Source organism: Engraulis encrasicolus, chromosome 4 (genome assembly GCF_034702125.1).
Source record: "Engraulis encrasicolus isolate BLACKSEA-1 chromosome 4, IST_EnEncr_1.0, whole genome shotgun sequence".
NCBI classification, from domain to species: domain Eukaryota; kingdom Metazoa; phylum Chordata; class Actinopteri; order Clupeiformes; family Engraulidae; genus Engraulis; species Engraulis encrasicolus.
In genome coordinates this window covers 16,453,807-16,469,163 of record NC_085860.1, presented here as the reverse complement: position 1 = coordinate 16,469,163, position 15,357 = coordinate 16,453,807, and the positions used below count along the sequence as shown (strand labels likewise).

Below are 15,357 nucleotides of genomic sequence, written 5' to 3'. Positions count from 1 at the left end.
GAGTTAATTGTCCAGCTCAGTGGCAACCAAAAATATGCAGTTTCAGACAATTACACAATAATGATGCCACGATCCATTTACAGAAACATTCACAAGCGACCACTTTCCATGCATTCCTTCCAAGCTTTCTAACGTTACAAGCACACAAAACGTGCGCAGTTGCCCTGAGGGGGAAAGCCAGAAAGTAAGCTGTAAAAATCCCTAATGACAGTTCAGGCTGTGGAAAATACTGGTACTCTCATGCACATTGACAGTATGATGAAGATGAGGCAGAGATGGATTAAAAGCGGGAGTCATTTCAAACAGGGTTGATGTGCACTGCACTCTAAAGCACATCAGGCTTCTTTTGAGAGGACCCAGGACTTGTCAGTCTCATAATGCTTGCCGTTCTGCCAGTAAAATAACCTTTGAAAATAGCCTTTACGAAGACTGTGCTACACTACTACTATGATATTACAAAGTGCATTTAGTGATGTCATTGCAATTTGGTCATTGCTATTCTGGTAACAGCAAATTTATAACAGGGGCCATGTCTAAAACAGGTTAAAGCTGAGAAGTATTTTCCCACATTTTTGCCAAATTAATATATTAATCCATAAACACATGTAAACTCTGTCTAAATTGTCAAGTACAACACCAGGGACAAAAAATTTGAAATTTAACCAGTCTCAAACAGAAAGATCGTATGGTGAAGCGGATAAGCCCTGGTCCTAAGGAACAAAGAGTATTAAAACTTTCTGTGGTACAACACATGGTACAAATCATGCTTTCTACACCATTTAAAAAAAGAATAAAACCCCTTTCCCTTTGTAGCTCAAGTTCAAGAATAGAACTAGTTATAGACTACTTTTACATGGAGGCTGCATGACATGTCTAGCCATAATACAAACATTTTCAGTAGGATTCAGTCACTCACATGATCAACTTCATTCCATCTGCCACTCGTTTGGATGACTGTCCTGACCACATTGATGTCCCCTGTCCCGTTGTTGATGTCCTGATGAGAGAGTAACAGCTGCTTTAGAATCAAACACAAAATCCACTGCAGCACTGATTAATCAATTCAATCATTTGCTGAAGGGCTACATCATAAAGGCATAATAACTTTAGAACAGGCAACTTAATTCACAATGATGAAAGATGATTTCGCGTCTGACTCTGCAGATAAAAAAAGAACTGGATCATCATACCTTGGTTATCTGCTCAACCACGCGAACCGCTGGATCTCCAAACACATTCCCCTCCGATATGGTCAAATTGTAATTTGGAATCAAATCCTGTGCGAAAGCTTGCGACTTCACACTCTCATTATTCATCTGCAGCACAAATAAAAAAAAAGTCTATAAAGTGATGTTTGGCTAAAGAGACAAAAGTAAAAGTAGACTACTTTAAATATAGGCTATATATATATATTGCCTTGCCTACCCTATGAAATTATGGGGCAGAAAGTGACTCTTTAAACATTAAATGCGAGAGACTACAATAACTTTACAATAAAAAGTGAAGTTTTAAAATCCAAGTCAGTGCCATCTAGAAAAGGTCGTCGTGTAGACTAGCCTACCTGGTGTACCGCTTCCTCCAGTTTGTGCTGCGTGTCCTCCATCAATTTTTCCACCTCTCTGAACATGTCGTTCAAGGTTAACTGCCCCGGAGCAAGATTTCCATCACGACTCTGAATGGCGTTTTTTGTGTAAGGAGTCGTTCGACTTGAAACGCCATTAAATAAATGTAGGACACAGACACAGATCGGAATGAACTTGAGCATCGCAGCGGCCGAACAAGACGACACCACGAACTTTGCGTCGGAGGTCCTGCCTGCGCCGTCTGGAAACTATGCTCACCGGCGGCGAGGGGAGGAAAACCCCGGAAAAGGAATTAATAATTTGCCCACCGTGTGATGCCTTGAAGTAGGCTGCACTTACACCAGAATTGCAAGTGTGTAATCCATAGACATTAACCTCAACTGGTATTTCCAATATTTGAATTATAGCATTGAATCAATCTCTGCAGAGTCTATATAGGCCTATTCAATTATTTCCCTATGAAGGTTTACAAAACACATCCCCTCGCATTTCTATCATAGGCCTACTGTCTACCGCCGAATATAACCTGCTATCGCTTCAATGGGTTTTGAACCAGGAACACTGAAACACTGCGGGGAAACATTAGTCTGATATGGGCTATTAGTGAACATGATAGGCCTATTTCGTTGAATTATTGAAATAGGCCTAGGTCATAGATGAAAAAACTGCTGTGAATTAACCTAGATGATGAAAGAAAGAAAGAAAGAAAGAAAGAAAGAAAGAAAGAAAGAAAGAAAGAAAGAAAGAAAGAAAGAAAGAAAGAAAGAAAGAAATGAAGAAATGTATTAAACTATCCAGCAGATGGTGCTGTCGTATTGTGGAGGTGCCAGATATCGTGACCAAATCCTTCATATTTCAATTGTCGAAGTTTTACCTCTATGTAGGGTGAACATTGGTAAAGTGGGACAACTGGTAAAGTGGGACAGTTAACATTTATCATCAATATCTTCATATAACTTTACTGTAGCCAATTAAATCTTTTGGATATAGTTTCTCTAGCATGTAATGTTTAAAATATAATATTAAGTGTGGTTGTGATGTCTTCCTGGGGGGCGTGATAACATGTCATTCAAAGGCTGAGCCAAAAAAACAACGATTTTGAAAATGACATAGCAATCTGAGGTCAATAATGTTAAGGGCCTAGCACTTTCAAAATTGATGTTAGGCCTCAGCAACTGTTTTCATATGAAAGGTGACTTCATTAAGTATCATCTAGTTAAAAATTCATTAATTTTTAAAATATTTTAATTAGGGGCACATTTTCCACTGTCCCACTTTAGGGACAGGGCACATTTTTTATGGTGAAACAGCAAATAGTGTATTATATTTCAATAAAATGTTGCTTATAATTGCTTATTATAAGAAAATTACCAATAAAATCGTGTATTAGTCTCTTTTTCAGTAGTAATATGCTTGCTGTATCAGGTTTATGGGTGCGTTCTATGTAAGCAGGTTTATGCAACAAATTCTTCATATAAAGGTAACAAAATGTATGCAAACAAACAGTTTTTACATAAATGCACATATAACAAACTTTAATATCCGTGTCAATTGTGTCATAAATAAAATAAAATGAAAAAAGCAGCAATGTCCCACTCTACCAGTGGTCAGGAAGTTGGCCAGAACTGTTTAAAGCAAAATTATTTCTTCTGTGATGAAAATATTTCCAAAATTTCTGCTTAATTTTGTTAAAGACACCCTAGATTTTGAAAATAACATAAAAGTTTGACATGTGATGTAATGGCATTTGCCTACAATGGCAGAGAACCTGAAATTTCTATAGGCCTAATCGTCCCACTTTACCAATGTTCACCCTATGGGTGTTAAATTGGGTTCGGGTTGGGAGAGGGAGATGGTTGTATTTATAGTGCAGCTACAATCCCGTGGATGTCATGGTGCTTGACTGTGTTAATTAATTAGCCTACAATAAGACACCAGCCGTAGCCAATTCATCACCACCGGGAGTCAGGCAGCTATGAGAGCTGAGTAACAACAACCTGTAGCTGTCAGGAGTCTTATCTGTATAAAACAATGCAATGTTATTTTAAATACTTTATTTCCCTGTTTTCTTATTATGTAGGCTATCATACGTTGACCCTTCAAGGAAGAGTTACTGAAAATTAATCCAGGCACTGGCCAATTGCGGTCCCCGTGCGTGCCAAGTTTATCTCCAAACTTCCCATTGGTCGTCATATTGTCGTAGCACCGCCTTGAAGAGAATAGTGCGAGACGCACCAAACCTTCCGCTCAGTTAAGCGTGTGGCGTCAGCTGGGGGTAGAAAGAAGTTAGTTAAGAAGTTATTCTTTTGCTGTTTTAAGTAAAGTGAGAATTCGAGGCTCTTCGCGGTGGTTTAGTGGAACTGGAAGCTGCTGATGGGATTAATATTAAACTGCTGTCGCTGAAGTTTCAAACAGACATCTGAAGTAAGTTCATTTAACACTGCACATTTTACTTCAGCGTGCAATCAAGCCTGATTGACCATCTACAAAATGCTGTGTTGGAGAATTCTATTATTTACCCCTATTAGGCTACACTGTCCTGACTGGTGGGCCTTATCACTTGAGAAAATGGGTGAACTTTCAAGTAACGCAAATAGTTATTTTTAAATAAAACATGCAGCCTATGCCTATTAAAATTTAATTTACAATTACCGTGTTGGGATTGTGTTACGACTGTGCAGGTACACTTTCTGACTTAAGTTTCAATTCGTTAATATTTAATCATAGGCCCTATCACGGAGTGTAGCCTATATTAATTTATTTTTTTGCTGAATTGCACTGCCTAGTCTATCCAAAGCGGTAACCTGCCTAAGTAGGCCTAGCCTATGTGTTTTGCGACGGTGATCTGATGCATTCCCAAACTTCACAAATGTAGGCTACTCCAAATGTAAACACCGGGGGAAATGGTTCAGAGGTGCATCGGCGTCTTGGGTAGACTGATGAAGAGATTATCGCATGTTTGCACGTCGTGCGTCAAACACGCAGAACTAGGTTATTAATCAGGAATGAATTATGTCCACCCTACGTCAAGAGTGTGCCGTTTGTGATGTGGCTGTCGCTTTCTCCCGCCTTTGACCCTTCTCTGGCATACTTGGAAATCAAACTGTTTTGTAGTATGAATGTTTTCCCTCCAAGTTCATTACCTGCAGAGATTGACATGGAGAGACTGGACTGAGGGATCCATTCTACTGTAGGCAACTGTAGCAGCAGCACAGGTGATCTCCAATTGGCTCATCATCAACCTAGCTAAAGGGGTGTGGTAGGTAGGCAGAATTGGGGTTAGGTGGTTCATTGAATTGGCAGGTCAAATGACAGGGTTTTTAGTTTTGCTGTCTGAATTGTCATTACGTAGCTATGTCTGTCTCTGATTGTCATGTTTTGTTCTTTGTCAGCAGTTGACTAATGGGTAGGCCTATCTCGTCACATTTTTATACTCTTTGTTTATCAACTCACAATTGGCTCTTTTTGGTCATTCCTCTTGTTTTAACCATGATGCCAGGTAAATGGATTGTTCTCTCTGCTTCTAACGTGGTAACCACTAAGGATATACATGAGTTGATTTGACACAATGACAAGCTTTACTTGCCTCTCAGTAACACCTGACCTGATTCATGGAGGAATGCTTTGCGTTCACAAATGTATTCAACAGGGCCAATACAATTTCAACAATCTGCAATGCATTCCCAATGGAGCAGCTGCATTCATGGTTGTCACACTTAAAAAGCACGAGTATGAATATATAGACTGTCTTAGATGCATTCCAAGGCCTTTGTTGGCCAATGTTTTGCACAATTAAATAATGCTGTCCAGGCAACACTTAGTTACAACAGTCAGTTACACAAGTGTTCAATTCCTGCTGGAAGCTGCAGACATATAAGGTCTGGCCGGCCTATCAAGAGGGGGGGAATGACAAAAATATCCGAGTGTCAGTGTGCTGGTGTCACTGTCATTGCCATGCCATATGGGTGACTGTCTGTCAGTAGCGGAGACGGGAGAGTCCGTGCAGTCGGAAAGCAAAGCAAGGGAAGGGAAGGAAGAGGTCTGTGTGAAATGGGGTAGGACATGTTTCCTTTGTTGACAACTGACAGTTGAACAGACAAACAAGCAGTTGACATTGATTTGAAGCAGGTCTTTAATGTTGAATTTCTATGTGAAATACTCAGATGTCTTTGTTTGTGAAGATTCTTAACCATTCAGGCCATTTTATCCTAACAAGTGAAGTTGTTGGTAACCAACTGCATGTCTTGTTAGTGCTTCAAAGTCGTCTAGTTGCTTACAATTTAATTCCTTTGGACACATGTCATGAGGGATTATTTGCTCTCTAATGGTTGTTCTGCATTATACAATGTTCAAGAAAAGGGATTAAGACAAATGATGACTACAGTGTTCTCATAACGCATTCCTAGACTTAAGCAATTTGCTCTTGACGTGACTTCTGTTGGCATAATATGAAATGAGTTTGTCCTGGAGCCTCATTTGCTCTGAGGTTAAGCCCTGTGCTACTTCTTCATCTGTAATAATGGGAGATGATGATGATGGTGACCTGACCTGCTTTTGTTGCGTGATTTGGAAATGCATAATCTGCACCACCAGTTTCACAGCGTTGCCCAAGTTCTTGAGGCAGTATTTACTTGACAGGTCATGGATACAAACTGCTGATTTTACTTTTGTGATTTGTTATGGAACTGTTCAAAACAGCATTTTTGATGATCATTTGCTTTTACTCATCAAAGAAATGTGTATTTGGTTCTGTTGACTGCAGCAAGAAATGTATTGACCTAGCCAGGCCGTGCCCTCCTAGTGACGCAACACCTTTGGCGCTGCTTCTAGTCAGGCCAAGGCAATATAAATATTGTTTCTGATCTTCCGAAAAATCGGGAACTCCTCCCACTTTGTCAGGAATCAAACAACCAGAAGCAAATCAAGGGAGGTGGGTCAACCATGCCATTTGGGAAATGTAAATGGTTATGCTCTTGGTCAGACCAAGTCTCGAAGAGATTTGAAAGTAGATAATAATCAGGCTAGTATTGACCTACCCCTAGGGCTTGTTTGCTCAGTTGTCTGGTGGTACTTAAACATGCTCTGCTGTCTCATGGTCTCATTTGTTTGGCTGTCTGGCAATTGCTCAGTTTCTCCTCATTCCTGTAAATGGTACTATTGAATAATCAAATAATAAGGAAGACATGACTTTGGGCAAGGTCATACCTAGGGCTGTGCAATGTAATTAATATCGTGATCTATCAATATTGCTGTCAAACAATATACAATTTCATAATATCGAAGTGAAACGATATTTTTGTCATTTGTCTGTACTGCCAAAAGGTAGGTTACGCTAAGCACAATACATTCCCTCCCACTTGAACCATAACGAGCACAGACCCAAGTCATACCCCTTTTGTATTAAAACAAAAAAGGGAAAATATTTCCTCTTTTAACACAGTGGAAATGTTCCTCTTGTTCTGCACTGTGTGTCTATTGCCATCAATCACCTGTGGCTTCAGGTGAGCTCGTGTGGAACTCTCTCCCATTGTTTCACTTCCTCTAAGAAGTCCCTTTCCTTGTGTTGTCCTTGTTTTCCGGTAATGTCATGCTTGTTGTCACAGCTGTCACTGCTGGCGAGGTATTGCTGGTCAGTCAGCCCCCATACACAAACACATAGGGTTGACAACTGTCACTGGAAAACATACGGGATGCCTCATTCTCGCAGGTGGGGGTGTGGGGGCCCAAATTAACTAAATTGTGTCTCATTTCAATACTTTTGTTTCTTTATACAGGACGATTCTGTATTTCTTTTTTCTTTTTTTTAAATTTATTTATTATTTTTGTCATGCAGGACAGTATGAAAGAGACAGGAAATAAGTTGGTGGGAGAGAGACATGGAAGGATTGGCAAATGACCTGGGCCGGTTTCGAACCCGGGTCGTTGGTGTAGCAGTGCAGTGCCCAGCCGTTTGAGCCACGGCTGGGCAACGATACAGTGTTTCAAGGGACGGTTGGCAACCCTAAACACACATGATTTGGCTCCCCTTGGGGCTGCGAAGGAGCAGGGAGATCATCTGTCAACACAAACTGGCTGGGCAGGCTAAAGCAGCTTAGCAAGGAGGAATCATGAGAGCAAAGATGAGCTCACTCACTCACTGGAGCCAGAGAGGCCAAAACAAGTTCTTCTTCGTTGACATTAGCACTATGAGGATCATGAACCCGGATAAAAGGATGGATCTGCCTTTTTCCTTCCTTATCGTTTGCATGTCGAGAGACCGTGGGCAGACAGACTGCTGGCACGCACGCAAGAGACTTGCAGCATTTTCACTTTTGACATGAAAAGTATGTCAAGTGCTTAATGTCATACAGCTTGCTGAAAAGGCACATATATTTCATAGCTGGATGGTATTTCTTTGAAGGAGGTAGATTATTGGAGTGTGTCTGAACGTTGGTTGGCACTTGTGTCTATAGGTGGAGGGGACTTGGTGTGTGTGTGTGTGTGTGTGTGTTGCCTACTGGGCTTCAGCTAGAAACTCGATACCTGTCTATTCTGAGCAGATGCCTTGTGAAAGCTGCACCACCACACACTCACATTCACAAGGCCACAGCAGACTTCTCTAATACTTCAATACCTCCTGAATAAGTGAAAGGGCTTATTGCTATTGAATGATTTATGGCATTACCAGTGAAAAGAACCATTTGAAAGGCTAAAGGTTCAGTGTCATTTTCTACTCATGTCTCGCATAGTCAAACACGTTTCTTTTTTCGAAATGTGTCTGTGTTCATTTTACATGGCCTACTCAGTTGCAGTGGGGTCATAATACCAAAGATTTTCATAGTTCTTAGACCGTCTCTGGTAATATCTTGATGTCAGTAGCTGAGAAGATTACTGTATTCTGGAATTTTTGACCAGCTGCAGAATTTTGGACAGTTCCACACAATCACACGACTCTTCAAAGGCAAACTGTCTTTTTTCCCACCTCAGATAGTAGTTAGTCAGTTAGTGTGACATCCTTCTCCGCCTCCCATAAGACCTTCCTTTTATTGTGTTTACCTCTGTCTCTTCCATGCCCTCAGGGAGATGGCCAACGAGCCCTTCTGAAAACATGATGACGTGTCTCTTTTTTTCCGTGTAGCACTTTTTTTTAGGGATGGGTATTTCCTGATTTTTTTTTTCTCACACACAAACTCCTCTTTTTTGGCTGTCTGGCACACAAAAGATCTAATCTGGTTAAGCAGAGTTACAGCTTGTGGTGATGACTCTGACCCATATTTTCCTTTTGATAGATTTATTGCGTTCAGTAAAGGAATCAAATCTGAATGTGGTCTTTTGTTTGCCTTCATTTTATGCCAATCCTTCAGTATAAATGAGTGCAGATGGCTGTCATCCTTTGAGTTTCCTGTCTCAAGGTTGAGCGGTGAGGTATCTGCCTGTTTATGGTACTCTTTATGGCATGGCTGTGTAACAAGTCTGTGACCCTTGCTCTGTAAAACACCTGGCATACGTACCGTGCATAGTCATGTTGCACAGGACAGGACAGACGGGAAATCACCTTACTAGGTAGGGCTGCAGGATCATGGCTTGGCTCTTGGCTCTTGGTCTTTTTCGACTTTATTTGATAGGACCGTGTGAGAGGTGGACAGGAAGCGAATTGGGAATTGGGATGCGAATGGGGAGGGGTCGGCAAAGGACCCGGGCCGGGAATCGAACCCGGGTCGGCCGCATGGCAGGCGAGTGCCCTACGGGTTGGCCACGGCAGGGCCTAGCGCTCATTTCCACCACACACATCTTGTAGTGTTATCCAGATTAAGGTATTGGCCATGTTAAAATGTGTTCCTTCCTTCTGTCCTTGGTGCATTAGCTTAGATAATGGACAGCTCACCGAAGAAAAGCCTAGAGCTCATATAGTTTCCCTTGGCTATTACAGGTGTTGTTTTGGATTGTCTTACAGAAGTGGTTTCCCCTAATCACACATCTTTCTCATGTCATGTGGCTTTGTTAGAAAGAGGCCTACAAATGTCTTGTGTAGTTTTGCCTCTTCATGCTGCTGAGATCCCCTCTGTTGCCTGCAACTGATCTATGGCAAAAAGGCCCTTTTGAAATAAATAGCATCAATCTGTACAGTTTATTTTGCAAAAAGGTGTGATGTAGACTTAAACACAACCGTGTCATTAACAAGCACCCTTTTTCTATTCCCTTCTGTTCAGGGCTGGACAGGGGGAGAATTAGGGCTCGGGCAATTTTGGCTTATAGTGGCCCCTCAAAACTAGTGGAGCAGAACTGACTCAACGGTGTGTGTGTGTGTGTGTGTGTGTGTGTGTGTGTGTGTGTGTGTGTGTGTGTGTGTGTGTGTGTGTGTGTGTGTGTGTGTGTGTGTGTGTGTGTGTGTGTGTGTGTGTGTGTGTATACTGTATATATATATAAATATATATTTTTACATTTCTGAAAATAGGGGCCCGCGAGGGTGCAGGTCCCACTCGGAAATGCCCGCTATGCCCTATGGCCAGTCCCGCCCTGCTTCTATCCCCTCATTACCCTCTCACCCACTGACGTACTGTATATGCTTCTCCATTTAGTGTCAATGTCTCCCACCCCTCTGTCCAGTACTCAAAAGGGGATCCATGTTTGCCAACAATGCTATGGCTGTGGGTGAGCACTGAGCACAGAGCTGCTAGGTCTAAGCAGCACGCTTGCTTCCACTCCCTTCTTCTCTGAAACACTTGGACTAGCCGAGGAGAGGTCACGCATTTAACCTCAGGAAGTCTGGAATGCTGGCTTTGTCACACCACTGCTCATGCGAATTACTCTCCCGCAGCACGACAACAGATTTGCCGCCGGGACTTTTCTCTGCTGTTAACTGGTTGTTTGGCTTCAAAGCTCTCCAGGACATGGCGTCTTTCCATAGTTTTTGACTTTTTTGTTTAGTTGGTTACATTTTATTTATAGTACGTTTGGACCATGTACAGTATATTTGGATCATGTAACACTTATTTCTTGTTGTTGGCTTTATGGATGCCTCAGTTTTTGCTGAAGTTACATGCCGCTCTGCCATGCTCTGGCTCTGCTGTGTGTCCCCTATTTGAAAACAACTTGCCCCATTACCTCCAATGGAGGGAGATTTCAAATCCGATAAGTTGTGTGGCATTTCCTTCAAGAAAGCTCCCATGCTGCTGCTGTCGCCTTGGTCCTACTACACCCTGTCAAATGTAGACAGAAAACCTTCTAGTGAACTTCCTGGAAAACAAAGCAGTTTTGCTGGGCTGTCTGGGTGTCTATGTGTACAGTACAAGGGGCCTTGGAGATTTTCAGGGGAGTGGGAAGGAAGGGGGGCGATGAGGTCCAACATCGGAAACGTTGGGGTCAGACTTCATGATCATGGGCCACAGACAGACGCCCTCATGGGAGGGGCCTGGCACGGGAACCAGGGGAATGGGGAGGGACGCGTTGGAGGGAAGGGAAAGGAAGAGAAGACGAGGTGGTGTTTTGAGAGGGGACGGAGGGGAAGGAAGAGAAGACGAGGGGCTGTTTTGAGAGGGGACGGAGGGGAGGCAGCTGTCTCTGAATATTGCCTCCGCAGAGGCCAAGGAGATGTGGTAGCGGCTGTCAAACTCTATTAGCCCCCTCGGGGATCAGATGCCTCCCCCGTTGCCCTGCTGAAGGAGGAGGGGGGGGGGATGATTGGGGAGGTGTGGAGGGGGTTGGGAAGTTGCAGGGGCTACTGTACTTTAAGCCCATAGCGGTCATGGCTACAGCACCACGTCAGGCAGACCCATGTACAACACCTTCCCAAACACACACCGCCTCACATTTGTTTCAAATGTCACACAGCAGCGTCTGTGTTCCACTTCATTGAGAGCAACAGATGTCTTATTGGCAGCCAGGCTTTCATATGTTCGGTCATTATTAAGGTCACATGTTTGAAACTGGATTATTTTTAATAAGGGCAGGATATTATGAGAGCATCTGGAGCACATCACCAATTTCATTTTTAAGTTTTTACTTTTTTTGTGCTACATGTCTGGAAACGGTGGGGAAAAAAACACTAAATGTGTGTAACCAATGCATAATCACATTTGGATTTTTCCATGAGAGGTCTGTTTCACCCTAATGTTTTTTTTTATAAAGGTCGCCAGAGGGGGGAAAACACTGTTCTTCCTTTCCTGCGAAGCATATAATCCCAACAAGTGCTTACAGATTTAAAAAATTATGATTAAAAAATCTAATGTGCACAATGGAGGTGTATAATGTATAAACTATGTATGTACAGTGTTATAATTTCGTCAGTAAGAATATTACTTAATCCACCTGTGGTGCAAAAGCTAGCTGCTCCAGAGCTTGGTTTGAAGCTGACTAGTTTGCGTTGGCTTTGGCCTTGGACGCGACGGGACGGGATGGGGAGGGAAGAGAGGGTAAGGGAGGCTCCAGATGAGTTTTAATCAGGGCTAATCAGGTCAGAAGTGAGCTGACACTGCAGCTGATTACCAATGACCCCCGACAGACTAGCAGTCCGACCAGCTGGCCAGATTCCCTTGTACGGTAATCTGTAACAGTGTGTGTGGGTGTGTGTGTTGGATCATTGAGTCATTTTGTTCTTGAGTTGCGCTCTTGTTTCCAGCACTAAGTTGCGAATGTGTGTCAGATCATTAAGACTCATTTTGTTGTTCTGTCGCTGTTGCTTTCTCCTTTCCAGCCCTTGAGTTGGGAATGAGCGCTGCACTCTCCCCAGATCTGAGGACTTGAGTGGCTGCTGGACAGGACCAGGGACCAGAGGTGAAGAGTCGGACGCCGCGCGCGAGGTGGGATTCATTGGGAACATGGGGGAACTCGAGGATCAGGCCGGACAGCTCTTTGAGACCTTCATCCAGGCGTCGACGTGTAAAGGCACCCTGCAAGCGTTCAACATACTGTGCCGGCAGCTGGACCTGGATCCGTCTGACTACAGTGCCTTCTACCGCAACCTGAAGAGAGCCGTCACCTCATGGAAGGCTACACCCCTCTGGAACAAGCTGGATAAACGAGCAAGCCACAAGGAGTACAAGAAGGGCACTGCCTGCCCCGACACCCGGGTAAGATCCAGTAGAAATACTTCTTTTCCTCCTCTACTGCAGCATTGTGTTGACGCATACCGAAGTAATATATAAATAGAGTAGAGTACTTTTCTTAATCCTGAGGGAAATAAAGGTGTCTGACAGCTTACACAAATACTCAAATACAATACATACACAAAGACCAAATGCACACTATTACACATTGCAGTAGACATATAGTGCACTCTTGAGTACAGCAACCAGTCTTCCATCAGTACACACACACACACACACACACACACACACACACACACATACAGTAAGATCCTGGTAGGATAGCGTGTTGCACACACACACACACACACACACACACACACACACACACACACACACACACACACACACACACACACACACACACACACACACACACACACACACACACACACACACACAAAAGTGATTTCATAACCTTTTGCATCTTCCTAACAGAAGTATAGGTGCAGGTACTGAGGAAGTCGCTGTGTCTCAAATGTCATGTTGAGGAGGGGGTTGGGGAATGGGGGCAGGATTGTTTCCTTGCCTAGCTTTCATCTCTAGCTGCCTATTTTAGTTGAGGAGTGTGTCTCACAGGAAGACAAATGAGATTTCATTGCTGAGTTTATCTGTGCATCAGGAAGGAAAGAGCGTGTAGCGATTGCCTCTACGGTTGCCTAGTCTGGTGGATGGCTCCATTTCCATATTGGATTTGGTAGTTAAATCCAGTATTCAAAGTCTCTCAGTGGTACTGTTTGCTTTTATAATGCTGCGCATATCCAGTGACTCCCTCAGATTTTCTTGGTTTTGATTCCATTGCCTCTGTTGGGATGTTGGATGAACAATGCAGTCAAAGATCATATTAAACCTGTACTGTATTTTGTTTTTTTTGAATTGGCATAAAAGTTATGAGGAAGTCATTGTGCATAATGCAAATAGTGAGTAGTAATTCAGTTTTTCAGGCCTACCGTGTTTACCTGGGCAGCCTTAACTTTTTGTCCCACATTTGTATGTTGCATATTAGTCCTACGGTACCGTACAGGTGCTCTGCCGCGCGGGTTGGCTTAGCCCCGTTTACCAAGTGACCTGATTGGCACTGTCATGCTCCGCCCGTGACTCGCGGCGGGTCACCCCGGTGTACAGCCTTGTGTGTGCAGTCATGACCATTTAAGATGAAATGCTGCTGGCAGCGTGTGGCTCGCAGGAGCTGGGCTGGGTGACTTCATGGTCCTCCTCCAATGCCTAGATAAGCCGCTGATGCTGATATCAGGTCTGAAGGAAAGGCAGCCCAGACCTGGCAGGCACACAGCGGAGTGCAGTAAATTTGGCGTGTTGCATAGTCTACTGTATTATGACCACTGTAATCCAACAATAGAGCCATGTGTTTTGTGTTTATCTTGCAAAATCCCGCTACCAATATGATTTCTGATCTACTTATGATCTGCTTCTCTATTAAAATGTTGGTGAACAACACATGGCTGTTGGATTTTTTACTTTTCTTTTCCCCTGGCACTTATTAGTGTACTTCACCTGTTTCCTTTTAAGTTACCACTTTCTATGGACAAAAAATGTCCGCAAGATGGAACAACAATCAGAAGAAATGCCTCTATGATTTTGTGAAAAAAACATATTAAAACGTATTAAAAACGTATTAAACTTATTTAAAAAAGTATTTAAAAAAGTATGATGTATATTTTTTGTGTGTTTTACATGCACGTGATGTCTCGCATGCATACTTCTGATTTCCATTCAGTCCTTGGCTGTGTCTCAAATCACGTAAGCTTACTTGTGCACTTCGGGCACTGTGTTTCAGTGCCTAGGGCACTCACACTGAAAATGTTTGTTGAGCCAGTGCACTGAAAGTGCCAGGATGATCCCCTAACAATGGTGGAAAAATGCAGTGTTTGAATGATGGACACTGCACGCACTAAATAGCGGCCATGTTGACAATGACACAGAGGAAATGTGGCATTCAGTTCAGTAGAAGAGTTTGGTCAACAGTCTCCTAATTCTGTAAGTAATATTGATGGAACACCAACCTTTTCATGCCAACCAAAGTATTGTATGTGTGATTGTTGTCCTTTAGGGTGAAAGAAATGTGAATACAAGCACCAGACGCTGTGCATTGTAAACACCAGCCAACTCATATTTTGGCGAGCTAATGCCATGCTCAGTCGTCAGTTCCAGCGAGGGCACAGTGCATAGTGCTCAACTTTTTCCACGACGGTATGCACTAAAGACAACAGTGCACTGTGCACTGACACAAGTGCGTGATTGGAGACATAGCCCTTGTGTGTGACTCCTGTTCTTGTCCTCCACACACCACATTTGTATCTAAAATTCAGAAAATCAGCTCTGAGCCATGCATCGCAGTCATCGTCAGACCCTTTTGGAAGCAGAGGGAGGCACTGATGCATCGTTTACAGTTTGGTCTTTTACAAATGATGACCATCATATTATAACCTCATAGCTTGTGGCTGTTGCTCAGAGCAGAGGGCTTCACTGTACTGTAGGCTGTACATCTGATAAAGGGCCAATTAACATGCCTCCCTCCCTCCGCTTCAAGCAGAGCCCATTTGCATTCGCGCTCCTTTATCAGGGTGATCACCACCTCTCAAAATGATTCATCACATGCAGCACGTCATCTCTGTCAACCGTTTTTGCATTTTTGCCCTTTGTGCCGGTTTCCCTGTTCCTCTTAATCCTGATGTTTGATCTCTCTTATGACT

At 43.1% G+C, this 15,357-nt stretch overlaps 2 protein-coding genes across 5 annotated transcripts in view; one reads left to right on the top strand and one right to left on the bottom strand.

The window, feature by feature from the left end:
• The window catches only part of dkk3b (dickkopf WNT signaling pathway inhibitor 3b), an 11,909-nt gene extending 10,033 nt beyond the window's left edge, over positions 1 to 1,876 (bottom strand). The window contains exons 1-3 of the mRNA XM_063196036.1: positions 1,562 to 1,876; positions 1,191 to 1,316; positions 917 to 997 (exon numbers count right to left, since the gene is read on the bottom strand). Coding sequence (XP_063052106.1) covers positions 917 to 997; positions 1,191 to 1,316; positions 1,562 to 1,765 — 411 coding nt within the window. The 5' untranslated portion in view covers positions 1,766 to 1,876. The remainder of the gene's footprint in view (positions 1 to 916; positions 998 to 1,190; positions 1,317 to 1,561) is intronic.
• Positions 1,877 to 3,814: 1,938 nt separating this feature from the next.
• The window catches only part of mical2b (microtubule associated monooxygenase, calponin and LIM domain containing 2b), a 63,550-nt gene continuing 52,007 nt past the window's right edge, over positions 3,815 to 15,357 (top strand). For 3 of the 4 annotated variants that reach the window (XM_063196800.1, XM_063196799.1, XM_063196796.1), the window contains exons 1-2: positions 3,815 to 4,007; positions 12,256 to 12,631. In XM_063196800.1, coding sequence (XP_063052870.1) covers positions 12,380 to 12,631 — 252 coding nt within the window. In that variant the 5' untranslated portion in view covers positions 3,815 to 4,007; positions 12,256 to 12,379. Of the gene's footprint in view, positions 4,008 to 4,062; positions 5,639 to 12,255; positions 12,632 to 15,357 lie in introns of those variants that run through there. The other variant, XM_063196797.1, reaches the window with a different exon arrangement.